The sequence below is a fragment of the Anser brachyrhynchus genome (genome assembly GCF_964034855.1).
Source record: "Anser brachyrhynchus genome assembly, chromosome: 4".
Lineage (NCBI taxonomy): Eukaryota > Metazoa > Chordata > Aves > Anseriformes > Anatidae > Anser > Anser brachyrhynchus.
The window spans coordinates 35,436,750-35,463,426 of NC_137698.1; the positions used below are offsets into that span (position 1 = coordinate 35,436,750).

The 26,677-nt window shown below is 37.0% G+C and overlaps 1 protein-coding gene across 2 annotated transcripts in view; it reads right to left on the reverse strand.

Moving 5' to 3' along the window:
• The window catches only part of EDNRA (endothelin receptor type A), a 34,493-nt gene that overhangs the window by 5,883 nt on the left and 1,933 nt on the right, over positions 1-26,677 (reverse strand). For both annotated transcript variants that reach the window (XM_080588641.1, XM_080588640.1), the window contains exons 2-5: positions 25,066-25,541; positions 12,435-12,562; positions 4,664-4,862; positions 582-734 (exon numbers count right to left, since the gene is read on the reverse strand). In XM_080588641.1, the coding sequence (XP_080444767.1) occupies positions 582-734; positions 4,664-4,862; positions 12,435-12,562; positions 25,066-25,467 (882 nt within the window). In that variant the 5' untranslated portion in view covers positions 25,468-25,541. The remainder of the gene's footprint in view (positions 1-581; positions 735-4,663; positions 4,863-12,434; positions 12,563-25,065; positions 25,542-26,677) is intronic.

Below are 26,677 nucleotides of genomic sequence, written 5' to 3' on the forward strand. Positions count from 1 at the left end.
GCTGCAAAAACATCAAAGTGAGATCTGACAGTTCTGTGAGTGATTTTATGATCATTTGTTTGTACTAGTCTCCTATTGCTCCTTTCAAAGCAGGAAAGCTACAGGAGTGGTAGCTGCAACAGTGCAATAAGCCTGAAACAAATCTCACCTATTCTAAAGCAAGTTATTCTACAGTGGCTTTTTATATGAACCTAAAGATACATGTCAAAGTGTGTCAAAGGAGGGTGGATGTATGGAGGGAATAAATAGTCAAGATTTTTTTTTTCAAATCTTTATAGTTAAATTTCAAAGCATTTAGCCAGTAGTAATTTAAGGTTAAAGAACAGGAGAGCACAGCCATCCCACTCAAGAATAGAAAGAAAGAAAACCATTAGTTTCTTGAGTGTGCTGTCTTCAGTATCTTCTTATACTATGATTTAGTCTTACGTTGCAGGTTTGACTGAATACCTTATCAAAAATAACCTATATCCTCAAGTCCTACTTCTGTAATTTAATATATTCAAATGTACTTTGAAACATTTCTATGCTAAGCCAAAGACAGAAGAACAGTATTTTCGAACATTGCTGTTCTTAATATTTACCTGCTTAAGATGTTCACTGAGAGCGATTCTCAAGTTGCTGTTCCTTCTGTTTAACATTTCACAAGTCATTAGCGTATAAAAGATGGCAGTACATGCCAGTGGCATGCAGAAATAGAAACCAAACAGCCACCAATCCTTTGCATCTTTGTAAAACTGTGGATAAGAGAAAGAAAAGAGAAGGTATTTTCATACAATTCAAATGAAAGTACCACAGAGAGTTATGGGAAATGGAAAGTGTGACAGTTCATATGCTGGTATCTGTCTATTGGCAAACAGTTCCAAATTACGTAAACTTTCTTATAATTCGAATCTATTTTGGACCAACATCAAAATGGGAACTGTGGCAGTGTAAATGTTAATTTTACCTTATTAACAACCTGACTGTACCCTTGCTGCAATCTGTCCTGGGTTGGAATTAATTTCCTTTGGTTGTGTTTTCTGAACATTTACACTTACTCAAGAAAACTGGAGTTCAGCTTATGTGAAAAGAACATGACAAAATGTAGACACTGTCAGTATGAGACAACAAATCTGTCTCAGGAAATGCCATTTACCTCTGTGGCTTCTGCCCCAATTCCAAAAAAGAAAAATTCAACATGTCTTGTAAGTTTAATCACCTTTCGTTATCGGTGATAAGATTGGTAGTTGGTTTGCTTATTTATGTACAGGGCAGATAGGAGCCACTTCATAAGTGTTTGTCTGATCTATGCAAAACTTAGGGCTGGTGGCTTCCAGCAGTACGGTTACTTTTAACTCTGCCTGCCTTTCATACTATTTGACTTCTGTGACAGCACACTGAGGGAATTTAGAGTAGCAGTACTTTGCTGTGTAGTTTTAAATGTAAGTTGTAGTTGAAGTTGTGGCTGAAGTTAATACATTTATGTATTATGGGAAATACTACATTTGACAAAACATTTAAAATTATTCTTTTTTGTAGATGGTTATATTTTCAGACTCGAGAAAATATTAAATCTTAGTTTTTAAACTTTACGCTAAGCCAAAACGATGTACTGAAATATGACATTTTAAAGACTTCCTGTCTCTACATTGTTAGTCACTGAGATGGATATGTGTAAAAGGGAACCTTCTTTCTCATAATCTTTTTTAGCTTGTTTATTCCTAGCGGATGTGCTCTTGTAACATCACAGTTCCCACACCAAATGTCAAAATGCTAATAACTGAGGATTATTAGGGATCCTGTCTGAAGAAGTCAAACTTTTGACATCTTGTTTACATTTAAAGCTGAACAGTTCTAAACTTTAAAAGATAAAGGAAACAAATGCAATTTAATAGACTAGTATTTAATAACATTCATTTTTAATCTGCTTTATTACACTAGGGAGTTGATTTACTGAGAAAAAGGGAATGTTTTTGATTTTTCTTCCTCCATCCCAACAGAGTTAGCTGCTCACAGAGCTTGCTAATTTAGAGTATGCTACTGGTATCTAGGCCACAACCCCACCCCACAGGACATCTTGAACCGTGTTCTTTAGCCTGTTTCCTCCTCCTCGTTTTAGCTTCATCCCTGTGTGAGGAGGGGCTAGAGTCTGCTGCATAGTTGCTCTCTCCCTTGGGGCCGAATTCCCCCCCCCCCCCCCCCCCCCCCCCGGAACCTGAGCTTCTGCCAGCAGAAAACCAGAAAACAAAAAGCCTCATATTTTAAGAGTTTGTACTGAGGGGAAATCTAATTACCACTGCTCCTGCAGAGAAAAGTATTACAAGTACATGGAGCAATTATCTTTTCTGTGTCAAATTCCTCTGGGTCAGACTAGAAGCATATTGGTTGGGTTGCACAGCGAAATGTATACTATGTGAATCCACGCTACATTTGCAAGGCAAACTTTCTCTCATAGCAGGCTACCAGCTTTCGTGAGCATTGCATGTCAGTCAAGAACACACCCAGAGTCCTGTGTCACAACCCTGACCGATGACCTGGCTTCGTGAAATTACAAAACCTACACGAAAATGTCTGTAAATGATTAATTATGGAATCTGCCTTTCTCAAAGCTTGCATCAAAGCATATGACTGGGTTGATTTAAGAGAAGTAGACATTCTTTTGTTTGTCTTGAAAGCCCACATGGAACTGGTTTTCTACAGGAAATGTGCATTTTAAACAAGTTTTCTAGTGCACTCAGCCTCTAGGGAATCATGGTCTAGCATGAACCTTTCAAGTCTTTCAAAGACAGCTTTAAAATTGAATAAATTCCCCTATTAAAAATAAAAGTTAATCATAAGTACTTCCCACAGTTTAGTAATCACTTATTGTGATGTTTGTGGTAGTGAATATTATAGTTAAGGTTAAAATGGTATTTCCATTTTAATCTCATATTCATACTCCCTTGCAATGCATTGAAACACAACATTTTTTTTGACTGACATGTCCAACACTTATTCTCAGTTTGGACCTAAGTGTTGATTTATTTCACTGAAAATCAAGTTGGCATGGTGAAATTTGGAGCTTTTGAATTATTCTGAGCAAATAAACAATACTAATTTCTGCTAATAAACAAAATAAACCAACTATTCTCCCGACTACATTAAGAACAGAATGATAATCATTACAGTTAACATGCCTGTGGAAGACCTGAACTGTAGTGTTTTTGAGAAGCATGATGAGAAAAACATTCTTTTTCTCAGGGAGAGAGGAAGTGAAGATTGTCCAGGCACATCTGTGGAGAAAAACAGCCACTACAAAAGGGAACGGCCTACATTTACTGCAGTGCGCATTTCATAAATCATTTTCTTTAAACTATAGTGTCTACAGCCATATTGTCTGTAGAGTTTAGAAACAGAGATATTATAAATCCTGGGCAATTCCACTCCCTCTTCACCCACATTAATTATTTCCATTAGGGTATTGCTTTTGTTTTCTCTTGCTCTTGTCTCTGACTCCTTCTGCCATCCCTGCAGTCTAACCCAACCAAAATTGGAGATATTCCACTGCAAAACACAATTCATACATAGTTTTTATTTTCTAAATTTCCTAACTTCATTTGCCTCACCCTTCTCAATTCTAACCCAGGCCATGTGGGGTCCCAAGCTTGGGATCTAACTCAAGATCAGACATTCAAAAACAGAGAAGCTTACACTCTGTTATTAAAAAATCTTGGTGAGAAAAAGACCCAGAAACCCTGGGTGGATTTTCCCTCAAGACTGAAGACTTTGCATTATCTGCATTCTCTTGAGACAAAACAGAATGAAACTTTTTCTTTTTTTTTTTAAATGATGATTATTATTATTAATTGGTGAATGGTTGCTGGCCCTTCTTTGGGTTCCTAAAGAAAACAATAATATATCACTTTCCCATTTTCTCAATGTAAGGCCAAGAAGATAATCACCATCCCTCTATGCAGTAAAGATACGTTAACTCTGTAGCGACTACTCACCTGACTTGCTTTGAACAATCTAATGTGGGTATTTGCAACTGTTAAGGTATAGTAGCAGAGGACGAGTGCTATGAAGCGTGCCAAAGTCTGGTTTGTACTCGGGCACATCTCTTGCTCTTGAGTTGCTATGTCTAGATGACAGCTAACAGTGCCTAAGCTACCTAGGTTAGAGATGTGAGTCTGTCAGATTTGTAGCCATGATTTCTAATAAATGAAGGGATTATTCTCTGATTTTGTAAGTGCATTTAGAATAGGAAAAACTATGTTAGAGCATGGCCCCACCCTATTATTTATCTGCCAAAGGATCTGGCTACTGCACACAAACCAATGACTCATCACGGTAAAACATGTTTTCTGACAGTTACGGGCTTCAGGGTGTTATACCTAGAAACACAATACCTCCCAGGGCTCTGGCTACACTGACATCTCTTGGCTGTACTTTAGTCGGGCCCAAATTGCAAATTTCTGTATTAAGAATCCTCAGTAGGGAATAAATGGAAATGTAAAGTCACATTTAGGATCTCTAGATGAAAGTAGAGGCTGGTAACTGTACATGAAGGATCTTCTTTGCATCAATATACATTAGAATACATTTTGCACTTTAATGGATAAATAAAGCATATTATAATCTAGTATCTTAAGTGTCTAAGTTATATGCTGTGGATTCCAAAAAGAGAAGAAAGGATGTTACTTACCAACATAAAATTATTTGTAGGATTGAGCATGCAGGTAACATAACTTTCATCCTTGTATTTGAAATGTACCACAGTAAAACCAATGGCTTCTGGAATAGCCAGTATAAAAGACAGAAGCCAAATGGAGAAAATTTCAATAGCAGTGATCATAGGGATTCCAATGCCCTGAACACGGCTCCAGGAGGCAACTGCTCTGTACCTGAAAGAGACAGGCATTAGTGTCCAATCTTCCAACTTCTTCCTTAAATTCAAACATCTTTCTCCAGTTTTATATATGAAGTAAAATCCCGAAGCTGACATCTTAGATTCATGTTGCTTGTTTTTCCTGCCTGTTCCAGGGGCTCTGCCAGCTGTCAAGCCACCTAGGACACAGCAGCGCACATCAAGGGGTGGGGAGCAAAGAGCCGGCTGCAATTGTTCTGCTTAGGCGCAGGAGAGTATTGAATTCTGCTCTGTGGACTGCATTAGTGATTTCTAATTAAATTGGGCAAGGTTTGTGAGAACAGACTAAATCTTTTACTAGATCTGATGATGTAACAGCAGAAGAAAAATCTTTCTAACACACTAGCCATTCTAACAGATCTGACAGAGCTACCTCAGCTGTAACTGCAGTGCTATCTGAAGTGGAGTTGTCAGCTGGCATGCAATGAAATACTGTGAAAATATTTTTCATCACATGAAAATGCATTTCTTTTATTTATGCTAATGCTAAAAGTACTGTTTTTATGAGGTATATCCTGTATTGGCCTTAGAATACAACTGAGTGCTAGTTAGGACTGTCTGGCAGTGATCCCAGCCTTTACATCACCTTTCTGATGAGAAACTGAAGTACGAGGCTAAGAAGTGTGCACATACCAAAAGCAAAGCATTTTTCCCATAACTTTATCCCTTAAATACCAAGTTTCTTTGTAAAAGTGGAATTGCTGAAACCCGTTTCTCTATGTATGCATCTGATAGCTCAAATCCCTGATAAAAGGAAAGAACTCAAAAAAGTTTCAAATAAAGCCCATACATTTATAGCACTTCTCCCTTTTTCTCTTCCTTTCTTTACTTTCCTCCCGTGTTGGAGGATTCTTGTTACAGGCTGCAGCCTTTCCCCCAGTCAGGGAACTGAGAGGGTCTTTCTCCTCGACTTGTCTGCCAGTTTTCAAGGAACTTGTAGGAGTTTATTAGCTTCCAGACCTCAACTCTCTGTCAAGTCTGCTCAATAGGTTCAAAAATTATTGGGAGAAGACAGATGGGCATGTAATACAGAGTAATATCAGTCCGTAAATAGAAAATTCATTAGTAGGCTGAACTGTTATCTGGCAATAGCTGTAGTAAATAAGTTACTTAGCATTTCCAATAATTTAGCAGAGACAACGCTATCTAAAATTATGGAAAGAATGAACATTATTTTGTTCTTGTACTAATCGGAAATGCATGCTGGAGAGCTTTTTGTCATTGGTGATGTAACAGTTTCTAAACTGTTTATTTTACTTACACAAAAGAATAACACCTTTCCATTTACAATCACAGTGCTATATGGGCTTATCCTGGCATGCACTGATGAAATAGTCTTCTTTAGTTGAGGAGAAAAAAGTCAAGAAAAGTTGTTCTTCTGCTTTATAAAGGTGAGAATAAAAAGTTACTGAAGCAGTTAAAAATGGTATGGAGCCATGGCATTTTACTGTCCTGACTATGGCAAGTGTTCTTTTCTTCCTCAGACATGCCCTCATTTTCTGCCCCATGAGTCCTGGCAGACACATTTGGATGCATGCAGCTGCTACCTCTATCCTTAACACCTTTCCAGGGCAGGAGCCAAGGTTAAGCTTTTCAGAGAAAAGCAAATGAGGTGGTGATTTTAGCAAATGACAGCAGCTAACAACAGAGCATGCCAGCAGGCACAAGGAAGGTGAAGGGTGTGGGAAAAGGAGGTGCCCTCAGCAGACCAGGAGTGTACAATTTGCAAGTACATAGGCTCTCAGTGGCAGGGATGGGCGAGATTTGGCAGGGGAAGGAGAGAACAGGGGAATTTAGATCACAAAGTTTTCATTTGGAGGATTAGGGTGTGGAAGGATGAGAGTGGGATGGCTTATGATTGGAGGAAGTCAGAGTTTTGGCATGGGCTCAAAGGCTCAGGGGTAACAAGGGTTTAAGGAAAAGAGTAGTTGAGAAGTCTGGATTACAATTACTTTGAATTTACTGGGAAGGGTTGAAGTTTGGATTTCTGAGATGGAAGGAATGAAGAGCTTCTGGTGGGAAAAAACTGCCAAGGGATGTAGGACCTAGGCTACAGATGTCTGTAAAAATTAGAGTTATTTAAAGGCAACCACACCCCTCCTCTAAACAAAACACTAATTTGAGATTAAGGATTCAAACGTAATGTTTCTTCTAATTTCCTCTATCACGCCCCCTTTTTTGTTTGGAAGTGGGCTCATTCTTATTAACAGGGTGGAACACATGAATTAAATCCCCTGTAGCCTCGATGTTAGAAGGAGGAAGATGCAGGAATGCAAGATCAGGCCTTAAGCCCCTCACACAAACTTCAGAAGGCGTTATTACAGAACAACACTGGAAGGTGTCAGAGCCTTGTATGCCACCATGCTTGCAGCAAACCAACTAGAACCCTTTGCTTTGATATCTCTTGATAAAAAAGCAGTATCATACACAGCATAGTCATGGGTGTACTAGGGATAGGTTCTTAGTACACCATTTTAACAGAAATGTATGTATAAAGATTTTGAACGTACTAAAGCAAAGCAGTACATTTTGGACTTGCAGATTAAAAATGAAAACATCTTCTGAAGGCATCCTTATCTTCAAAGGATCTCAGAAAGGATGGAGTCAATAGTTCACTTGTGGGGAGGAGGCCTATGAGAATGGAGTTCTGAGAGCACTGAAACAACCTATGCTGAAATAATTGGGAAAGTAATGTTCAACATCAGATCTTCCCACACATTTATTCGTGTTAAAATTCAGATTTAATTTTGAATGCTTTGTGATCCTCTCATATTTCATTTTACCAAATATCAGATTTTAGATTTAATTACTAAATGGAATATTCCTAGGAATATTCACACAAATACTCAGATATTTGTACCAGGTGAACTTTGGAAATATACCAATCAATTGGAAGTTTACTAACTGGAACTTTTACAATCAATTCAATCAGCTGCACAAGGTGCAGGGTACTATCTCATCATCCTTGACTGCAGGATGTTCTTAAACAGGAGACTGTAGACTACACATTTCTCAAGTAAGACATATAAAATTTGTGTTGCGTTACCTGTGTAACTATCTAAATGACAACAAGTGGGTTAGAAATCGTGCATCTAGTGCTTTCCTTTCTTGCATTTTTTTATACCTGTTTCTCTTCAAGTTATGTCTGCTTTGTACAGAAGGTCAGTGTGCACAGCAGCAAGGATTTGGATTCTATATATATTTTATTGGCAATTTTTTTTTCAGTTAACATTTCAAATAACCATCAAACGCAGAATTACTGGCTGAAATATGTTATGAATGGTTTCACCTAAAGGATAGGAAGCTCACTAATTAGATCAGAATTTCCTGAATACATATTAGCCTGCAATTACTTTGTCTCTACTCACTGCTATGAGTGATTTGAAAAATAGTGGTAGTAAAATTTTTCAAGTGGGTGTTCTGTGAATTATGTAATATATAGGATCTTTGTCTAGCCACAAACCTCCCATAATTAGGAATGGGAAATACTGCAGGGTTTATTTCCCTCACACTTAAAAAATATAGGATATCTGCCAGGGAACTGAAATAATATAGATGCATCACACATTACATTTAATTCCTCAGCCTAAAATCTGTGTGTGCATGTTTTATCTTTTCATTTTCTGTTTCTGTTTCTGTTTGTTTTCTTTTTCTCTCCAACCTTTTCCAAAACATTCAGCTCTTTTCCAGATCATTTCCCTTTCCCTATTTAGTGCTGTGGCTCCTGTTTCCCCATTTTTTTTTCCACTTTCTATTGCTCATGCATGTGCTGTCAACTTTAGTATATTGTACCCTTCAATTGCTCTCTCCCCTGTGTTTTCTCCTCTTCCCTTTTCTCTCATTCTTAGCCATTTATTTCAACTTTCTTGTTATGGACCCTGCAGTCCCTCTTACTACTTGTATTTAAGTATGCACAGTATTTGAGGACAAGGGATCATTACATCATAAAGTATACATACATAAAATTATATACTACCCTCCTATCTAGTTATAACTGGTTCAAAGCATGTCTTCCAGAAGGACATCTTGTATTGATATGAGAACATAAAAAGCAGCACACCTTCACCTTTCCCTGGTGATGTCTTGTTGTAGTTAATTACCCTCATTGTTAAACATGTGTACCTTATTTTCATTCAGAATCTGGCTGCAACTTTGATCAATGGGCTAATACTGTATTTTCTTTGCAAAACTAAGACCTAAAGGATATCTGATACATCATTTGTGTTTCAGTACTCGGATGTAATATTTAAGTGGCTTCTTCGACATCATTTTTGAAAAGCAACTAGCTGAGATCTGTAAGGTCACTGAATCATTTCTGATGCTTTTCTACACCCTCTCCGTGATTTCGTCATTCTTTGGTACGGAATAATTCCAGAACTCTAATTAGCCTTTCAGTATTGGTCACATTAATGCTGTAAGCTTGTGGTTTTTGCTGTGGCCTAGATTAGGTTTTGGAACAATTTGGATGGACTTTACCATAGTGGTATCTAATCACAATTAAAAAAGAAATTGTACTGTGCGCCTTATGAAATGAAGTCAAGGAGCATATGAAAATTAAACCTTGGGTTATAGCTTGTGTGTGGACTATGAGTCACAGAATCCCAGAATGGTTGAGGTTGGGAGGGACGTCTGGAGATCACCAAGTTCAATCCCACTGCTCCAGTGGGGTCACTTAGAGCATGTTGCACAGGGAACGCCTGCGCCTCCCCTATGCCTGCTGCTCTCTTCCAGAGTAGGTGGGTTTGCCTCCCTGTTCCTTTTGACTGCATTAAAATTAGTTGTTCAAGTGACCCACTAGTATAACATATTTCTGTTCTGCAAGTACTACCAGCCCTTTATAAAAGGGAAAGATGATACAGAAGAGATTAAATACTTGGTCAAGTACATGAGAAACAGTCACTGTCAAGGTTAGCATCAGAACAGTTTCTATACTGTCACTGGTACCAATCTATTCCTCTTTGCTATGAGAGATAAGATCACTGCAGTTCTTCATTCTAAAGACAGCTGGCAGTGTGTTGACTGCAATATAATAATGATTGAAAGTAATTACATTAAAAATAAGAGCTATTAATAATATTAATATAATAACAGTTAATATAATAAAGCTCTTACTGCTTTGCTTTACTGCTATAATCTGGACTGTTTTATACACTTACTGGAAGTTGGTCCAGATGAAAGCACCCAACCTGAAATGACTGCCTGTGAAATTTGGTATCAGAAGGGTCAAGAAGAGAGTGTATACCTATGAAATGAGATCGGTATCTTTGCACTTCTTAAAACCATCTCTTCATCAAAAATGTTATGTCTGAGACATAAGCAAAAGTAAAAACTCAGGAAGGAAAACATCCTTCCTCTTAGTCACAGTCAGGGACTGTTTAGAAGAAGAGTCAGACTTTCATCATTATCATGACTCGGAGTTTAAAAATGTCTGAGGGGCATCTGAAATAAATGTGAGCTTCCTCTGAAGGGTGAGTGGCTGGTTTGGTGTTTTTTTTCAGCCTCTTGAAACCCCCTCTATGTGTGAATGGGGATTGTTCCTTTGGGAATGCACAGTTAAACCTTAATACGCTGTCAGTGCAAGCCATTTTGGGCACTAGTAATGACTGGCAGTGGCGTTTCACAGTAGGATGTAGTTAACACAGGGATCAGTCCCTGTAAGAAAAAACAAACATTGGGTTCTAAAGCAAGGCTGTAGTCTACAAATGAGAGCTAGGGAGTCAACAGTTATCCAAAGCTTTGGAGCTCTGTATTCATTGTACCAATTGCCTCCATCTATTTCTACCTTGCGGAATGCAATCCCATATATACGCTCTCTAACTAACTATAAATGAGATCATTTTCAGGAGCATTTTTTAAGGAAAAAATAGCTAGCCTGTAGACCAGAAATAGTCCAGCTGTGACAGCACACAAGTTTTTGTGAAAAATGTACTCTTTTTTTGTATTAAAAAATATCCATTAGCTGATGTAGGATTCTTTACTAATATGACTATGCCTGTCACTCCTGTGCCTGACCTAATTTGTCTAAGGTGTTGTCAGATCCTGATTTAATGATAATTTAACTTAGATTCAATATGTGTTAGCCAATATCAGAGTCTGGCTGTATGTATCTGTTTTCTAACACACATTCTCTGCAGTCATTTACTACAGTAGCACCAAGTGATAAAGACTATGTCCTTGACAAAGCATGTAGTTTGGAGGAGAAAATTAAGTAGTCTGAGTATGATCCCATACAAGGTTTTATACTCAAATGGAAAAGGCATTTGGTTAAAGATTAGCAAACTAGTGCTCATAAACAAACAACAACAACGACAAAATAATCACAAAAACAAAGAAAAACAAACATGCATATATAAAAAGATAGCTTCAGCTGAGTTACTTCCAATTTATGAAAACATATGTAACATATGTTCACTGAATCTAGTGAAAACTCATTGGTGAGAACTTAGCGAACAATCTGTAAGTTTCATATGTATTTGATCTAGGATTTATTCCTTAGAGCAGTCCATGGGATTGTGTTTTATGTTGGACAGATACAGTCTGAGAATTAGAATTCTTTTTATAGTCACAGACTCATAAAAGAAGTAGAGCACTTGTGTTTGTTTGTTTGTTTGTTTTTAATGAGCTAATGAGTTCAACTAATGAGTTGCCAATGCAATAAGGAACTGTATTTCAGGTATAGATACATCTCAGTTACTCATCCATTGCAAACCTTGTACATCAACTTTTCATATAAAACCAAACCAAGATTATTTTAAAAGTTTCGTTTATATTTGCATCACTATATTAATATGCGTAATGCATTCTATTTATCAATGTTTTCTGTATCAGAACTACTGAAACCTTAGACTAGAACATGAACAAGTATATTCAAGACCAATAAAAATAAAGAACCTTTAAGTAAGTGAATTATCCATCTGCTTTTGACTAATATGTGTGAAGAAAAAAAAAGCATAAAAGAATAATGTTCAAAAGCATCTTATCTGTTGTCCTAACATAATGTTTATATATCTTCTTGAGCACTTTTAGCAGAGGCATTAATTTTCAAACTATCAACATCAAACTATCAAAGCAGGTTTCCAGCATGTTTTTCAATAAAATTCAATTAGCTATATAAGTTATCAAAATAAATACTGTAATTATAGTCCATAGGCAATGAGTTGAAAAAAAATATTTTTAAGACTAAAGATTATGATCCTGTTCAAATACAAAGGAAACCTTATGTCACATGAAAGAAAGAAAAAAAAATACTGACTCAAATCCCAATAACATTTAGTGTAGTAAGAGAAATTGAGATAATGCTTTAATAAAGCTTTTAAATACCTTTTAAAAGCTATGAAATTAATTCACTAGACATGAGGTCTAGTAGCTTCATGTTATACTTTGAGCTACAGATGTGGTACTTTGTTATAGCCAGGATATCAAAAAGCAGAATGTAGGTTACATCTATACTGTAGTCTGTCTGCTAAGAAGACCATACTGAGTACTCCCAGTTTTAGGAAAACTGCAAGGGGAAGAACAGTATGAATCAAAAGAGTAGAATATACTGTACCTGTCCACACTAAGGGCACAGAGATTAAGGACTGTGATTCCCACTGATGCCTTCTGTATAAAGGGGAGGAATTTGCAAAGAAACTGTCCAAATTCAGTATCTCCAAAAGGCCACTGCTGAGCCAGGAGCTGAAGAGAAGATACAAAACAAGCAGAATATTTAAACAATAGCTTAGCAAATATGTAACAATCATAATTCTTTCTTGTCTTAGACACAATCAGTGTAACCTCGAAATTTCCATACTTCAAACATATCCTTAATATTGGCTTCAGCCACCAATACCAAACAGTGAAAATCTAGCTCAGCCCTGTCATAAATGGTTGCGATTACTATGGCACAGAACCAAGGATTCAAAGCATAATTCGTAGTTCATAATGAAATACCTCAGAGCCAAATTCCCGTGCTTGCATGCAAGTAGATTCTTGTCATTGTAAATGTACTGCCATGTAACTCATGTCAGTAGACACTGCCAGATTGTTAAGTGTGTAGAGAAAATAGTGTACACACATAATTTGTTCCATATTATGTTGAAAAGGACTAGCTTCATACATGCGGGCTGTACTACCACGCAACAGAAAGGCATCCATTTGGAAAGATGTGAATGAGCGGATGGGGTTTAGATCACTATTTCCAAGGAAGCATTAACAAAACAAATATGAAAACATTGATTACTGTGAATAATTGTGAAAAATTAGTGTGTAAACAGTAATCTTTCTAGGTGTAACTGTTAATGTGTTGAACAAAATACAGGATACAAAATGGCTTAGGGCAGTTAAAATGGCAGATTATATTCAATGTAAGTAAATGTAATTGGAAAAAAATATTAAGTCCATACACACTGAGCTCTAACTTGGCTAATTCCATTCAGGAAAGGGATCTTATAGTCACCGTGAAGAGTTCTTTTGAAAATTGAAGTATCCTTCCCCTTTTGGTGAGGGGGTCACTCTTGCTCTACCTTTTTTTAATCTTCTCCTCTAAGTCTCTGCTGTTGAGCCTTTGTCAGGGGTAGGATACTGAATAAGAGGTACAACGAGCAATTCGTGTGACATAGCCCAGCAGTTATTACGCTATCACCAACTTTTAATAAAGTGGTGATGTAATAGAAAGCATTAGATTTAAAATGAAAATACCAATTCTTGAGATAGACACGTAACTTTGTCAACGTCTTGGAGGATGTTGTATCCCATAGATAGGCAGGGATCTGATTTTTCAAGGCAATACACAGTAATTATAGTTTATCTTATTGGATGATTAACTCGTTATTAGTGGTGTGCATTCATCTTCTGATTTATATGAAGTGTTACTGAACAAAGGGTGGAACACACAATATTTTGATGGTACCCTTTCAGTTTATAGATGTTTTTGTTTGCTTTAGAGAACAATAGCAAATGATACACTATTGAGTAGCAATTAGAAGCCAAACCCAAGCTTCTGAAAGCTTCTGAAACCTAATTCTGCTGAAATTTTGAAGATATTTAGATCCAGACCTGGGAAGGTTTATATAGAACTTTTTTCAGTGTTATAGAACTAAAATAGATTGTAACATCACAACAGTTTTGTTTTCCAGTGTAAGAGGTAGTGATAAACTGGTGGCAAGGCTATCATTTCCAATAAATACCATATGTGCGATGTGCCAGATTCTAGCTGTCCCTGGGCAAAAGCACAAAACGGAAAACAGAGAGCAAGGAACCACACTTATCTACACAAATGTGCAGGGACTGATCCCATTGCTTTCTTCATGCAAAAATTAGTTGGGCTGTTTCAAAAACAAAGAACAAAACCTATGAATCTCATATTTTGTAACCTTTTTGCAATTAAAACTGTGCAAAGATTATACTGTTCAGAATATAATTAAATCAATAGGAATTTTGATTGTAGGTTACAGAGTTCACTTTCTTGCAGATCTGTTCTCAGGCCATTTTCATACTTGGGCAGACTTCATTTCTTTCCTTACAATTGGTTTGCATTTTGAAAGTTATCTTTGCAGACAGGAGGACTAGGAAATTTTTTCAGTAGAAGCTTAGTGTCTGGAACGTGGTCTAGTAAAAGTGGGTGGGTTCTGTCTGCAGAATTAGAAAAAACAACATCTTTTGGTCCTAGCTCAGGACTGTAGTATTCAAAATAATCATTGTATTACTATTTAAATTATTCTTAAATTGAAATATAAGAATAATCACAACCTTTGATAATATAAATGTTACTGTTAAAGTTCACATAAGTCTTTATCTCACTGAAGGTAGGAATTACCTTCCTGCTTTTTCATAGCATGACATTTTCAGAGCATTCGGATGCAGAGTGCAGGATGTTTATTGCTGAAGCAAGCTATTTTATACTCATTGAAAGCTAGGTTTCTAGGAATTGAACTTCTCTTTAGAGTCAGTCCTCATCTGCATTTTCACATCTCTTGTTTATACCCATTCCCCACAATGCCAAAGTACATGTGCTTTTTTATTCTTTCTTTTTTTTTTCTTTTTTTTTTTTTTTCCCAAATACTACCGTAAAGATCCTGGAAGCTGGTATCTACAACATGCTGTATAAGTTTCTCTAGGACCATATTCATATTGTTATTCGATCACCTGTATTTCAGGACAGATTTTAGCAATTCATAACTTTCAGTCAACTATGAACCAATCTTATGTGTATGACTGCTAGTTAAATAGGAAAGGCTTTATCCACTAGGCATTACATTTTTACTTGATTATTTTTTCTCTTTAGTTGAATACTAAAAAGAGATTTCTAAAAATAAGCCATAGGATCAATCCAAATCTGTCTACTCGCTATTTGAGAGTGATACAATATAAATGTTCCATTTGCTCTTGTTCTGTTGCTGTTTCTTGCTGTATGTTTTCTAGCATACTGAGAATTCTTTCCTTCTTCAAGAAGAACCAAGAAACTTATTTACCGTCAAGACCCCAGCAGACAGAATGCAAGCATCTTTGCAATGGTATTTCAGTTTAGGACAATCATATTTAATGTAAGCAAATCCCTCTTGTGCCAGAGGCTAGTTAGTGGATCACTAGAATTGGTGATTTAACTATTGTCAGTAGCTTCAGTAATAAAGGTTATGAAATTATGCATGCAAGCTGTTGGATAATTCCTTTGATTTTATCTATATAAACTGAATGAAATACATTGAAAGCTCCAGCAAAATTATTTTCTGGATAGATTTGCAATATTATAACAAACGTTGCAGGGCATATTTTTGCCTTTTGCCAAGAGCTCTTGTGTGAGGCTTTTATTGTATGTCAGGGGCTACAGAAAAGCTGTTAGAGAAAGAAAGGCCAGTCTGAATCCAAGGGGGTTCTCCAACCCATTCTTGTCATGTGGAATTTCAGTTTCAGATTCTCAACGGTCAGTAATCATATGGTGTCTGGGTTTGGGTACAATCGGAATAGTTTTCAGGCACCACTGGGTGAAGGCTAAATTAGAAGTGGCACTGCCAAAGGAAAGAGGCCTCAGCAGACTTTTACCAATTGCCTGTGCCAAGCAGAGCCCCAAAACTGATTTATCATTACAAATCACACTCTAAGAGGCAAGAGAAAGACAGCCGCCTCTTCACTTGTGTGCGCTGACCGTGACTGTAGCATATACTCAGCAATAGAAATGAACAAGCACTTTGTACTGACTGTGAAACTCTTACTACAAAGCAAATATTAGCTTCAAAAAGAAAAGTTTTGTCCTTGAAAAAGGTTCACTTAGTCATTACTTCTCACAGGGAAGCTTTACCACAGTCCCAGCATGTACACATCTTCCCCGCACCCCAGGAAACTCTTCTTTTTTAAGATGAAAAGTATTTTATTCCTTTTGTTTCTTACACTTTTACACTAATTGAAGTACCATCAGTACCAAATCATCAGACATTCTTTTCAAGTTGATTTTAATCAAAATCACTAGGATCAGGATTAAGTTATTTGATTTTTAAGATTAACGTTGCAAACATTTCCATGGGTATACTCCATTATCATTCAACATCAGTTATGCATTCATTACTTCCTTTTGGATCAGGTGCCAGTTTTTTCTTCAGGAGATATTTTTAGTCAGCAAATCTTACCCCGTCTGTGGTTTTACTAATTTTACATCAAAACAAGTCCATTGCCCTCTGTTCTACCCTAGCAGGATACAGAAACTTCAGTGGGAAATATCACATTCATTTTGTATAAAAAAGTGGGCACAGTTCAATTGAATTAGTCCTGACTTACTTAGGCACAAAATAAGAACAGGGACTACTGTCTATGCTCTTCGAGTGCGTTTGCATGTTTTTAATATCCAGACAAAATGGGGATAAAATCCTAGCAGATTACATTTTCTCTCAAGCCACAGGGATAAGAGGAATCAGGCTGATTATCCTAACTTGTATCCTAGTTCTCCATGACTTGGTCAAACAGATTCTGCTTTTGCAACCTCACTCTCAAAATCTCTGAGGTTTCAAAATAAGACATGGCAAAGGAAATACACTTTTTCCCATGTGTAGTTGCAAATGTGTATTTCATAAGGTTCAGCTGTGGTGCAACTCGTGAGCAAGAAGAGTGTAGTCAACAGCATATTCTTACACTGAAATGAGAAACCAAAATTTCAACGTTCTACTGTCAGTCTTGAAAAACCTCAGTAAGTGACTAGAAAGCTACAGCTTCCTTGAGCATCCCCTGGTCTCTTCTCCTTTATATGGCCTCTCTGCCCTGACTCTGCAGCTTGAAACAAACAAGACAGCAGCGCTGAGAACATTCCTTTGCAATGATTTTTAAATGTCACTCAGTTGATTTTATTCTACTGCTGCTGCTATTTTCTAACCCCCATTAGTATTCTAGCTGATGTACAAAACACAGATAAAGTCCCACTGTGCATCTCAAGCAATTTATATATAGTCTAAAAGAGAGAATGTTATAATCTAACCACACGAGCATTCACCAGTACATGCTCATATGCATCCACAGTGTTTATCTATTTCTAGGCTGATACTGTGTGTTTACAGGCAGATGATGACCCTGGAGTTCAGCCCAAAATAGATGGACTGGGTTGGGTGCTGGATAGGAAATGTCTCTGAGCTGCTCTCTAAAAACTGCTTTGGTTCAACAACTACTTGTTAGGAGGTCATCTGTCTCTGCCACATGGCACTGAGGATGAAAGCAAAGGTTTTATTATACCTGCCTCTTCCTGCTCTTATCTCATGCTAGTGCTCTAGAGTCTTCCTCTTCTTCCTCTATCTGCTTGGAACCATTGCTGTGCTGGCACACAAGCTCTGCTTCACAGAAACTTAACGGTGTTTCATATAGGTAGTATTTGCCCCCATGCAGGATACATCCCTGAGTTTCATGGTCTTCAGGTGTTCAGTGATTCTGATAGCACCACTCTGGCAGTCAGGGTTTCAGCTCTGTCTTCAGCGGGACAAACAGAAATACCTTCTTTATTCTCTAAATTCTGATCATCCTGTGCAGTGATGGAGACCAAACCAGCAGATTTCTGGTTGTTTATATAACTTCTAGTTGTATAAGTTACCATTGCCTGCTAACTGTGGAGTAGGAGTTACAAAATCACTGGGTGATTTTGTTGCCTTGCAACATAGCACAGAATGAAAGACAAGAGAAATTACTCTTTGTCAGATCACATGGGGTTTTGTTTTTTCAGGCAAGCTTCCTGTAGGAGATGTTGAGCTTTGTAAGTGCAGCTGTGTCTTAAATTATCATCTACATTTATGTAGGCCCTTGCAAAGTACATCTGCTTCAAGGCATGGGCCAAATATGGTACCCCCTGTTTTGATTGGAATTCAGGTGGAATCTGACTGAACACAAAAGTGTCCAAGGTCTGTGCCACTGACTTCACTGCATCAAGTGACAAAAGACGGTAATTGTGACTGAAGAGTTCCTCCTGTTTCCAGTCTGTGAGACCAGTTAGAAAGAGGGGTGGGTTCAGTCTCCCGTTTGTCGTATTTTAATTGTGGTATTTTGATTCAGTGACTCAACCAGGATCATTCTGTCCCCATGAAACCTCACAGTACAAGAATTCACTCCGTAGTTTCAAGTGTTTCTCGTCTTCCCGCAACCCCTATGTCCTAAAGAGAACTGAATTGCAGGACAATACTCATGCATTTCTTTCTTGGGACCCACAGACTGTTGCTCACCCCACATGCATGACTCAGCTCTGCTCTACCACTTTGCTGGCACAGAGAGCTGCAAGGGTGAAAGGAGAGAGAAAAGCGCCTGTCTCTAAGTATTCCTTCCCTTGCCACTGCTGGAGTGAAAAGCCTCAACTTTAGGAAGGGCATTGAGTAGAAGAAGACAGCAAACAGGGCAAGCCTCTGTAAAGCGGGGCACAAGACCAACACTGAATATATCAAGGTGACTCAATAGTTCAGATTTCTGCTGACTTTGGTATCACTTAGTAGTTTGCTTATACTTAGGATCATGATACTCTTCACATCTCTTCAGCTGTTCTTTGCAGGAAATGTATCCCTAATTTTGCTACAGCCAGCAGCTGCCCTCATTTCACTTTCTGGGTGGATAGAAGTCTGACTGTTTATTTTCTGGAAGGAAGAAAGGTTATGTGGGGATGTGGGAGTACCATCAAAAACATTTTTTCCTCTGAATTGCCCTATAACAGCTTTTTCGGCTCATCTTTTCCTGCTGAGTAAAATGGGCAGTCATTTTCTTCCACTTAGGCAGCTAGGGAAAGGATTGTAGAGTTTTTACGCAAGAGAAAATATATTATACTTTAAGAGATCCTGAAAGGTAAGGAAACAAATGCCCTGGTTTTGAAGCAGAATGTTCTGTCTCAACTAACAGGTAAAAACGATAAATCCTAAGATTTACCCTCTCTTTAAAATGTTTATACTTATTACAAAAATCTACTTAGCAGCCAAGCATTCCTGACATCTCCCCGTGGTATTTTTGCTGTTTACAAAGTAGGATTAGGTTTTTGTTTTGTTTTTTTCTTCTTCTGTGGCGATGGGTAACTTCCCATCCATTTAGGTAGACTATTTTTCAAGCTGTGCAGCTCTTTTTCAAGCAAATGTGCTGAAAGGTGTGTTTATGTGCACAGTGATTTGCTGAAAAGAACTTTTCCAATTCCTGGACAAAATATTACTTTTCTTATTTTTCAACCTTTGTTGTCTTCTGTGTGTTGCTAAAGGAGGGTGACGGTATTGCTATGAAATTACAGCAGAAGTGGTAAACCCTGGATATGCACAGTCAAAATGATTCTTAATTATCTGTAAAATTCAGCTGATTGAAAAATGACCAAAGTGAGCATACTAAAATATTCTGTTAAATTTACAGTCTCTAGGTACTGTACAGTATTACAGATCCACAGAGCAGCAAGACAGGCACAAGATGTGAAATTGAAGAAGAGGGAGGAGCTGCCTGTGCATTGAAAGGAATATATATTCTCCCAGTCTCCGGGTTGTCCATTTACATATTGGACAGCCATTACTTAATTGCAGAGTGGATCTTGAATGGAGACCTAGAACGTAAACCCTTCCTTACCTCCTACCTTGGAGTGCATGAAAGACACATTCTGCTAGAAAGCTGTAGTCTGCAAATGGAGAGAACAGATTCCTCGTATACTTACACTTGTCCCTTCCCTCTTCCATTTTGGGTGATTTGTGCCTCCAGGACAAATCAACACCTTTGCTACCTCTAGATTTCTTTAATGTGTGATTGCTACATGGGGACATACGCCTAAACCATAGTTCATGTTCTGAGCAAGTAATATTGATTTCTGCATCACACCGGGCTACCGATACATGTCTTCATGGAATCCCTGCCAAGAACTCAGCAAAAGCTGGAATGCAATTAGGTTGGTGGCCTCAGAGTTTCCTACTAGTGTTTATACTTAATTGAAGGATACACACTGCACATGGGACGAATTTTGTTTGTAAAGGTGGGTTTCTCTTCTAAGTAGACTTAACTTCATGTGTGCTTTGGGCTTGGCCTTATATTCCTTTGGCACAAAACTATAACTACTGTGGGTGCCACTTGCTCAATTAGTCTACGTGATCATTCTCGATATGTTTATCAACCTTGTTTATATATATATATATTATTAATTCTGACAGTGAAGGCAATCAGATACATCAAATTGTGATCTAGAAGAGATGGGTCTAAAACTTAAGCATTTGTTCTGGTGTTGAAAAATGTTCATGACTAGAAATGCCTCAGCTAAGTCTTCCTTTATGGAAGAGCAAATGGATGAAAATGCTTTCTTACTGCCAGCTGATTTCTACATTTAGCTTTATAATGTTAAAGGTGGACTACTCAGATATAGATGTTGTTGTAACTAGCGTAAACATGAACACCAAAAAAACACACCTTAGGCCACTAAAGAAAACACCATTGCGTTGAGCTGTTTGAGCAGTGGACACTCACACCTTTTTATTCGTGGTAGATGTCTTTCACTTTATATCAGTAAAATAATTAGGGAAAAGTTTGTTAATCACATTTAAAGAAACAGGTTAAAAACTGGGCTAATTTGCTTCATCTATTTTTTTTTTAGTAATATAATGACTCAAGGAGTTAAGAATAATAAAATGTAAGGTGATATAATTAATATCAATCCTTCCCAATCTTCCCAATAATATCTTTAAAGCTGGACTTTGCCATTCCAAAGCTGAGAGCCTGGGCCTAGAGTGTTTCTAGCTCCACAACCTCAGGAAACTTTTTCTGTTTCAGAAACAGGAGAGCTTTTTCTCTGGCAAACAGCTGTTCTTGCTGTTGCTCCTGCCAAGCATTAGCCAGTGATAGCAGCAGCCAGAGCTCTAGCACAGCCAACGTGACAGCAGTGCTACAGATGTGCTGCTGCTCCTGCCTCTGTATAACCTTAAAAAAGTGGCTGGTTTCTTTATAGAAAGCAGTCCTCTAAAGAAGCCTTCATGAATTGGATCCAAACTTAACCTATTTGTTACAAATGGATAATGTGGGTGGTTACAAATGGATAATGTGGGTGATGCAGCAGCTTCCAGTGATGTACTCTGCCACCTGATTCTAGAAAAGGAGATATGAAACCTCTCTCTCCTTCAGTGCCCTAGCCCTACCTCTACAGCACCATGAAACATTAGAATTGTATTTCCTAGTCTTCTTTTCACTGAAAAGAAGTAATTCTCACTGATATGAAGGCTTCATTATTTAACATCGTGAATATCTGAGATGTATATGTTTTACGTTAACAAAACTATTTGGGTCTAGGTGTTATAAATGAGATTAAAATGAAATTGTCTTAGAACGAGTTGTTCAGTCCATTAAGGCTAGATTTATAATTGGCACCCTTCCTGTAAAACTCAATTTGTTACAATTTTTAATATTGATTTGATCCTACAAGTGAATATACTAGAGGTAATTAAGCCTGATGGGACTTTAATACATTCAGAGTATCTTCAAAGAAGGCTAGTGAATATTACTAACATCTCAATCCATTTAACAAATTGCTAAGGGGAATCCACCATATAATTACAGTAATTCAAGAAAGTAAGTGGGAATTTTTGAATCTACTGTACAGTGAAGAAAGGATAAAAATGTCAAACACCTGTGACCATATCTTTATCTGACATAAATTATATGATATTTTTTTCTTCCCAGTGTCACATCATTGTTAATTGTGTAAACGCATAACTTAATCATGGATTCAGTCCTCCTGGGACCTTACATTTTCAATTACTATAATCTTATAACTCCCTCTTTTAAAAGATCTGTGAAATGGATATGAATATCAGTAATATTAACTATTTATTAGAGTTGTTTCAAAATAGTTAAAGCTACCTTATGTTTCAATTTTACATATTTCCGATATTACACTGTAATTACATAGTATTACAAGTTTTGATGTATAGGATGTGGCCATCTTAATACTATACTATTGTTTGTTTTTTTTTTTAACATGCAAATGAATGTTTGCTTTACTCTGATTCTGATTTTAGAGCTGTTCTATCCTCCTCAAAATGAAGATCAGATCTATAAGGTTTTGTTTGACACCATTTATTTATATATGATATTAATATATGACTCAAAATGAGGTTGATTCTGAAGCTAAAAGAATGTTTAAAATGAAGTTCAGAACTAAGCATATAGAATACTTAAGAAATTAAGATTTAAAATAAAAAGGAAACTTTTTTTTCTTGAAAGACTGTCACTTCCACTTTCAAATGGTTATAATATTTCCAGTGGCCATCTTTCAGATTGTCACTCAACAAGGGGAGCTAAACGGTGCCACAGATTTTAGGATCCCTTGAGATATAAACAGGAATGCCATCTAACAGACTTTAAAATCAGCTTCTAATGTAAGTAGACACATTATTGAATGGTTAATATGAAAAATGTACTACAAATAGTAACTTCATTTCTTAGCAGAAGTAAAAGCATTCCATTATAAATGCTGCAGATGCTTCCCTGTTTCAAAATACATGCAGCTAACAATATACAGCAAGGTGGTTGTATAAGATAATTTCTAAGAAAACAATTTTTTAGGTTCAAGCTGTCAAAAAGTACTAAAAGCCAATCTTTCAGTTCTGCCTTCTTGCATGTGGGAGTTGACATATGTTGATGTCAAGGGGCTGTGGTTTCATTCACAGCCTTTAATTATCAAATACTTCTCTGCAGTCCAGGAAGATATTTTGTTATAGCCTGTGGTCATTTGGTTTGTAGAGTGCTATTTGGGACCACAGTTTGTCATATAAGATATAGCAGTGAACCTATGGAAGGCAAAGGATTGTCAGAAGATTAATTGGGAAAAAAAAATCAAAGTAATAAAGGGAATATAAAAAAAAAAAATAAAGGCAAAATTAATTCCCTATTTCCAGTCCTCTTTCAATGTGAAGAAGCAGCAGAGCTCTTGAAAGGCAAGAAAAAAATGTGTAGTGAGAATACTTGTTCTTTCCGAAACTTAGGTTGGAAAAAAACATGGACCATTTTTTCTTGGAACTTTGTTTTCAGAAATTCCACCAGGAATAAGAACACTACCCTAGCAAATATCCATAAAGACACTGGGGTAATTTCCCTGGGAGGAAACAGTAATGCATTGTGGGAGATGTAGTCCAGATTATGAGTCCAATTCACTAAGGATAATGAAAACATGCAGAACCCCAGTCCCATGTCCCACCAGGCATCACACAGCTATGAAAGACGCAGGGGAATGTCAAACCAGGCAAAGGCTAATGTACGCATCAGCTTGATAATACAAAATATTTTACTTGTGCTATCTTCAGTTGAATATTGAATTTTCCAGATGGAATATTGAAAAGTGGAAACTAACATTTCCATTAAATCACGTGTAATTCACAGTCTTTCTCCTAGTTTCAAATTCATGTTATGTTAAAACCAGTTAAAGTTAAAAGATTTATCTGTAATTTATACCACTGTAAGATCAGAATCGGGTACTGCATGTTACCATAGATTATATGCCTCTGTACAAACAACATGTATGCATATACATATATTTTTAATCGGTTAATGAATTCAAGTTATTATGATCTTGTTGTGTCAATGCATTAAAATGCAGGTCAAGTTATGATGTCAATAGTTATAATATATACATACAAAATATTTATTTTCAATTCACTGTTTCTTTAATTTAAAAATCTGTTTTGAAACCAGACAACACTAATTATTATGAAGTCATGCATTAATATGCTTTGTTTTAAATATATGTAATTAAAAGTTAAGTCTCTAGAATTTTTAAGGGCCAAAATGTGAGGAATTTTATTTTATTTTTTTTTTCTACTCCTTAGTGTTTTATTTACTGTCAGCAATGCCTTAAGTTTTTTACGAAAGAAAAAAAAAAAAAAAGAAAAATGATAATATCCTATCAGCTATGGACTTGTGTATAATCCACAAGGATACACATAGAAGCTTACAAAATTCTTTGAAGACTTTCTAAAACAAGTTAATATCTTCAAGACAGATATATTCAAAAAGGACTCCGTTCTGTTCACTCAAACCTGTTCTGGAATCATGCAAGTTACACTGACAAACATATATTGCATTAGAAAAAGCTATGTTTACTGTAAGTTTTTGCTTGATTAAAATGCAAAATAAAACTGGGACAGAATTGCTGAGAACCCTTTTAATGCTTTGAGAAATCCAGATGAAATTTGTTATTTCAAAAATGTTCTGTGATGTAATTAACCTTACTAACCCTGGAATAATTTTGGAAATCTGCTACTTATGAGTGTTAAATTAAAACCTTAACTCTCAGTGTAACTGACATAGTCACTCTCCACAAAGTCATAACATGAAGCTTGCTGATCACAGAAAGTATTTTCTGTAAAAACATAAAGTAAGGATAGGATATTCCAAAAATAGCAACAATCCAATGCTTTATGTCCATCAAGAAGGAGAACAGTCTATAAAAAGTCTACTCTCACAATTTGTTTTGCTAACTATAGTAGCTATAATAAATGAAAAGTTCCTTGAAATACCCAAGGCTATGCTTCGGTTAAGAGCTGGGAGCTACATCATCTTTAAAAGAAGATGTTTTTCTTTATGGAGGTGAGACCTGAGAGCAAGGATTTGGTTGCAGAGTAAAAGTGAGATGTACTTTTTTAAGTGGACTATTCATTGACAAAATGCACTACTTAGACAAAGACATAACCAGAGAGAACTAGTGTATTTGTAAGGAAATACAAGTAAAATGTATTGTTGTTGCATCCTACCTTGTACACAATGATAGGAATATCAATGACAATATAGATAAGGTCTCCTAGTGCCAGACTGGCTATCAGTGCATTCGGGCCATTCCTCATACACTTGTTCTGGTAAATGATCCTCAGCAGAGTTGCATTCCCAACCATTCCAACGATGAAAATAGCACAAGATACCACCGTGTTAATGTATTTAAAAGTTTCAGCAATCTTAGTCTGCTGGGAGCATTTGACAGATTGGTTGATTACCAGGGGCCGTCTGGTGGTGAGGAGCATGCTGGAGTCAATCCCTGAGAAAGTGGGAAGGTAGTTTCCCAGATCACTCCGGTTGGCAGCATCTCTGTCAGAGCTGTCACTGAGGACAAATCCCGAAACGAGCAGCAGCAAAGAAACTTTTAAACACAAGGCTTCCATCCCGAAGTCCCAAATGAGCAAATTCAGTGAGAGGTTTTTTCACTGTCTCAGTGAGATACTTCTCACTTCTTCACCTGCAGAGAAAAACAATAAGGAAAAACAACAAAAAAAAAGAAACAGAATCAGTAGACCCAGCAGGGTAACACATCCTGCTTCTCACTTAGGAAGAAAGCTATTTGGATGTAATTTCTACAACACATATATATAAACACATGCTTATAATCATTGTGCTACTCTGAAATCTAGATTACCCACATCCATTAATTCTGACAAAATGCAAACACAGATGAGATCCTGCGGGATCCTTTAATTTGAGACAGAACTTGTGCATGAAAGAACACAAAGGGGTAGATGAAGTTCTGCTTTAAAATATAGTCTTGCAAGAAAAGTATACCAGCAAAGGGAGGTGTTGGAGACTGCTGTATGATATTTTAACTAAAATAAAGTATGTTCTAAAAAGTAAGGTAACGCTGCATTAGTAATTACAGGTACTACATTTGTTAGTTTTTGAGTGTTTTTGACATATTGCAACAATGACGCTTTGTATTATTTTTCTCTGGCTTTATAATTACCTGGATTTTAAATGAAGACTGATAATACATACATATCAAATCAAATTTCGGACTGGATTTAAAGTCCCTGGACATTATGAGGAAGACTTACAGTCTCAGGGTAAACACTTGACCACGTATGTCAATTTATTGTAATAAAAATAAGTTTTTGGTTCCTGAATAATGTCATTGCTGCTCATGTTGCAGTCCTTATCCATGGCAAAGTTGATTATAAAAAAAAATTAAGCTCTTTTAAAGATAAAAAACTAGTTGGTTTAGTATTCTAAGTGATAACTCCTGACATTTCCAGATAGGAAAGACGGCAGTAGCATTCCACCCGTGTGACTGGGAGTGTGCAGCCCCAGAACTGCTGCTGGTCGCTGCAGCAGGGGGCAGGTAGCACCTCCAGCGAAACCTCCCTGAGGTACAAGCCAAGGAGGACACTCTCAAGTCCAATTCCTTGAAGCCTCAGTCTAATTTAGGATAAAGATTTTTTACACGGCTCATATCTGCAAAACAGGACAAAATGCTACTGCGTTGCCAAAAAAAAAGAGTAGAAAGTCTAGTATTTATAACTTTCTGATTTCTAGGGACTCAGATGAAGCAATTGGGAGGATCCCTTTAAATAAATGAATCCTAATTTTGCTCCCTATGGGGCT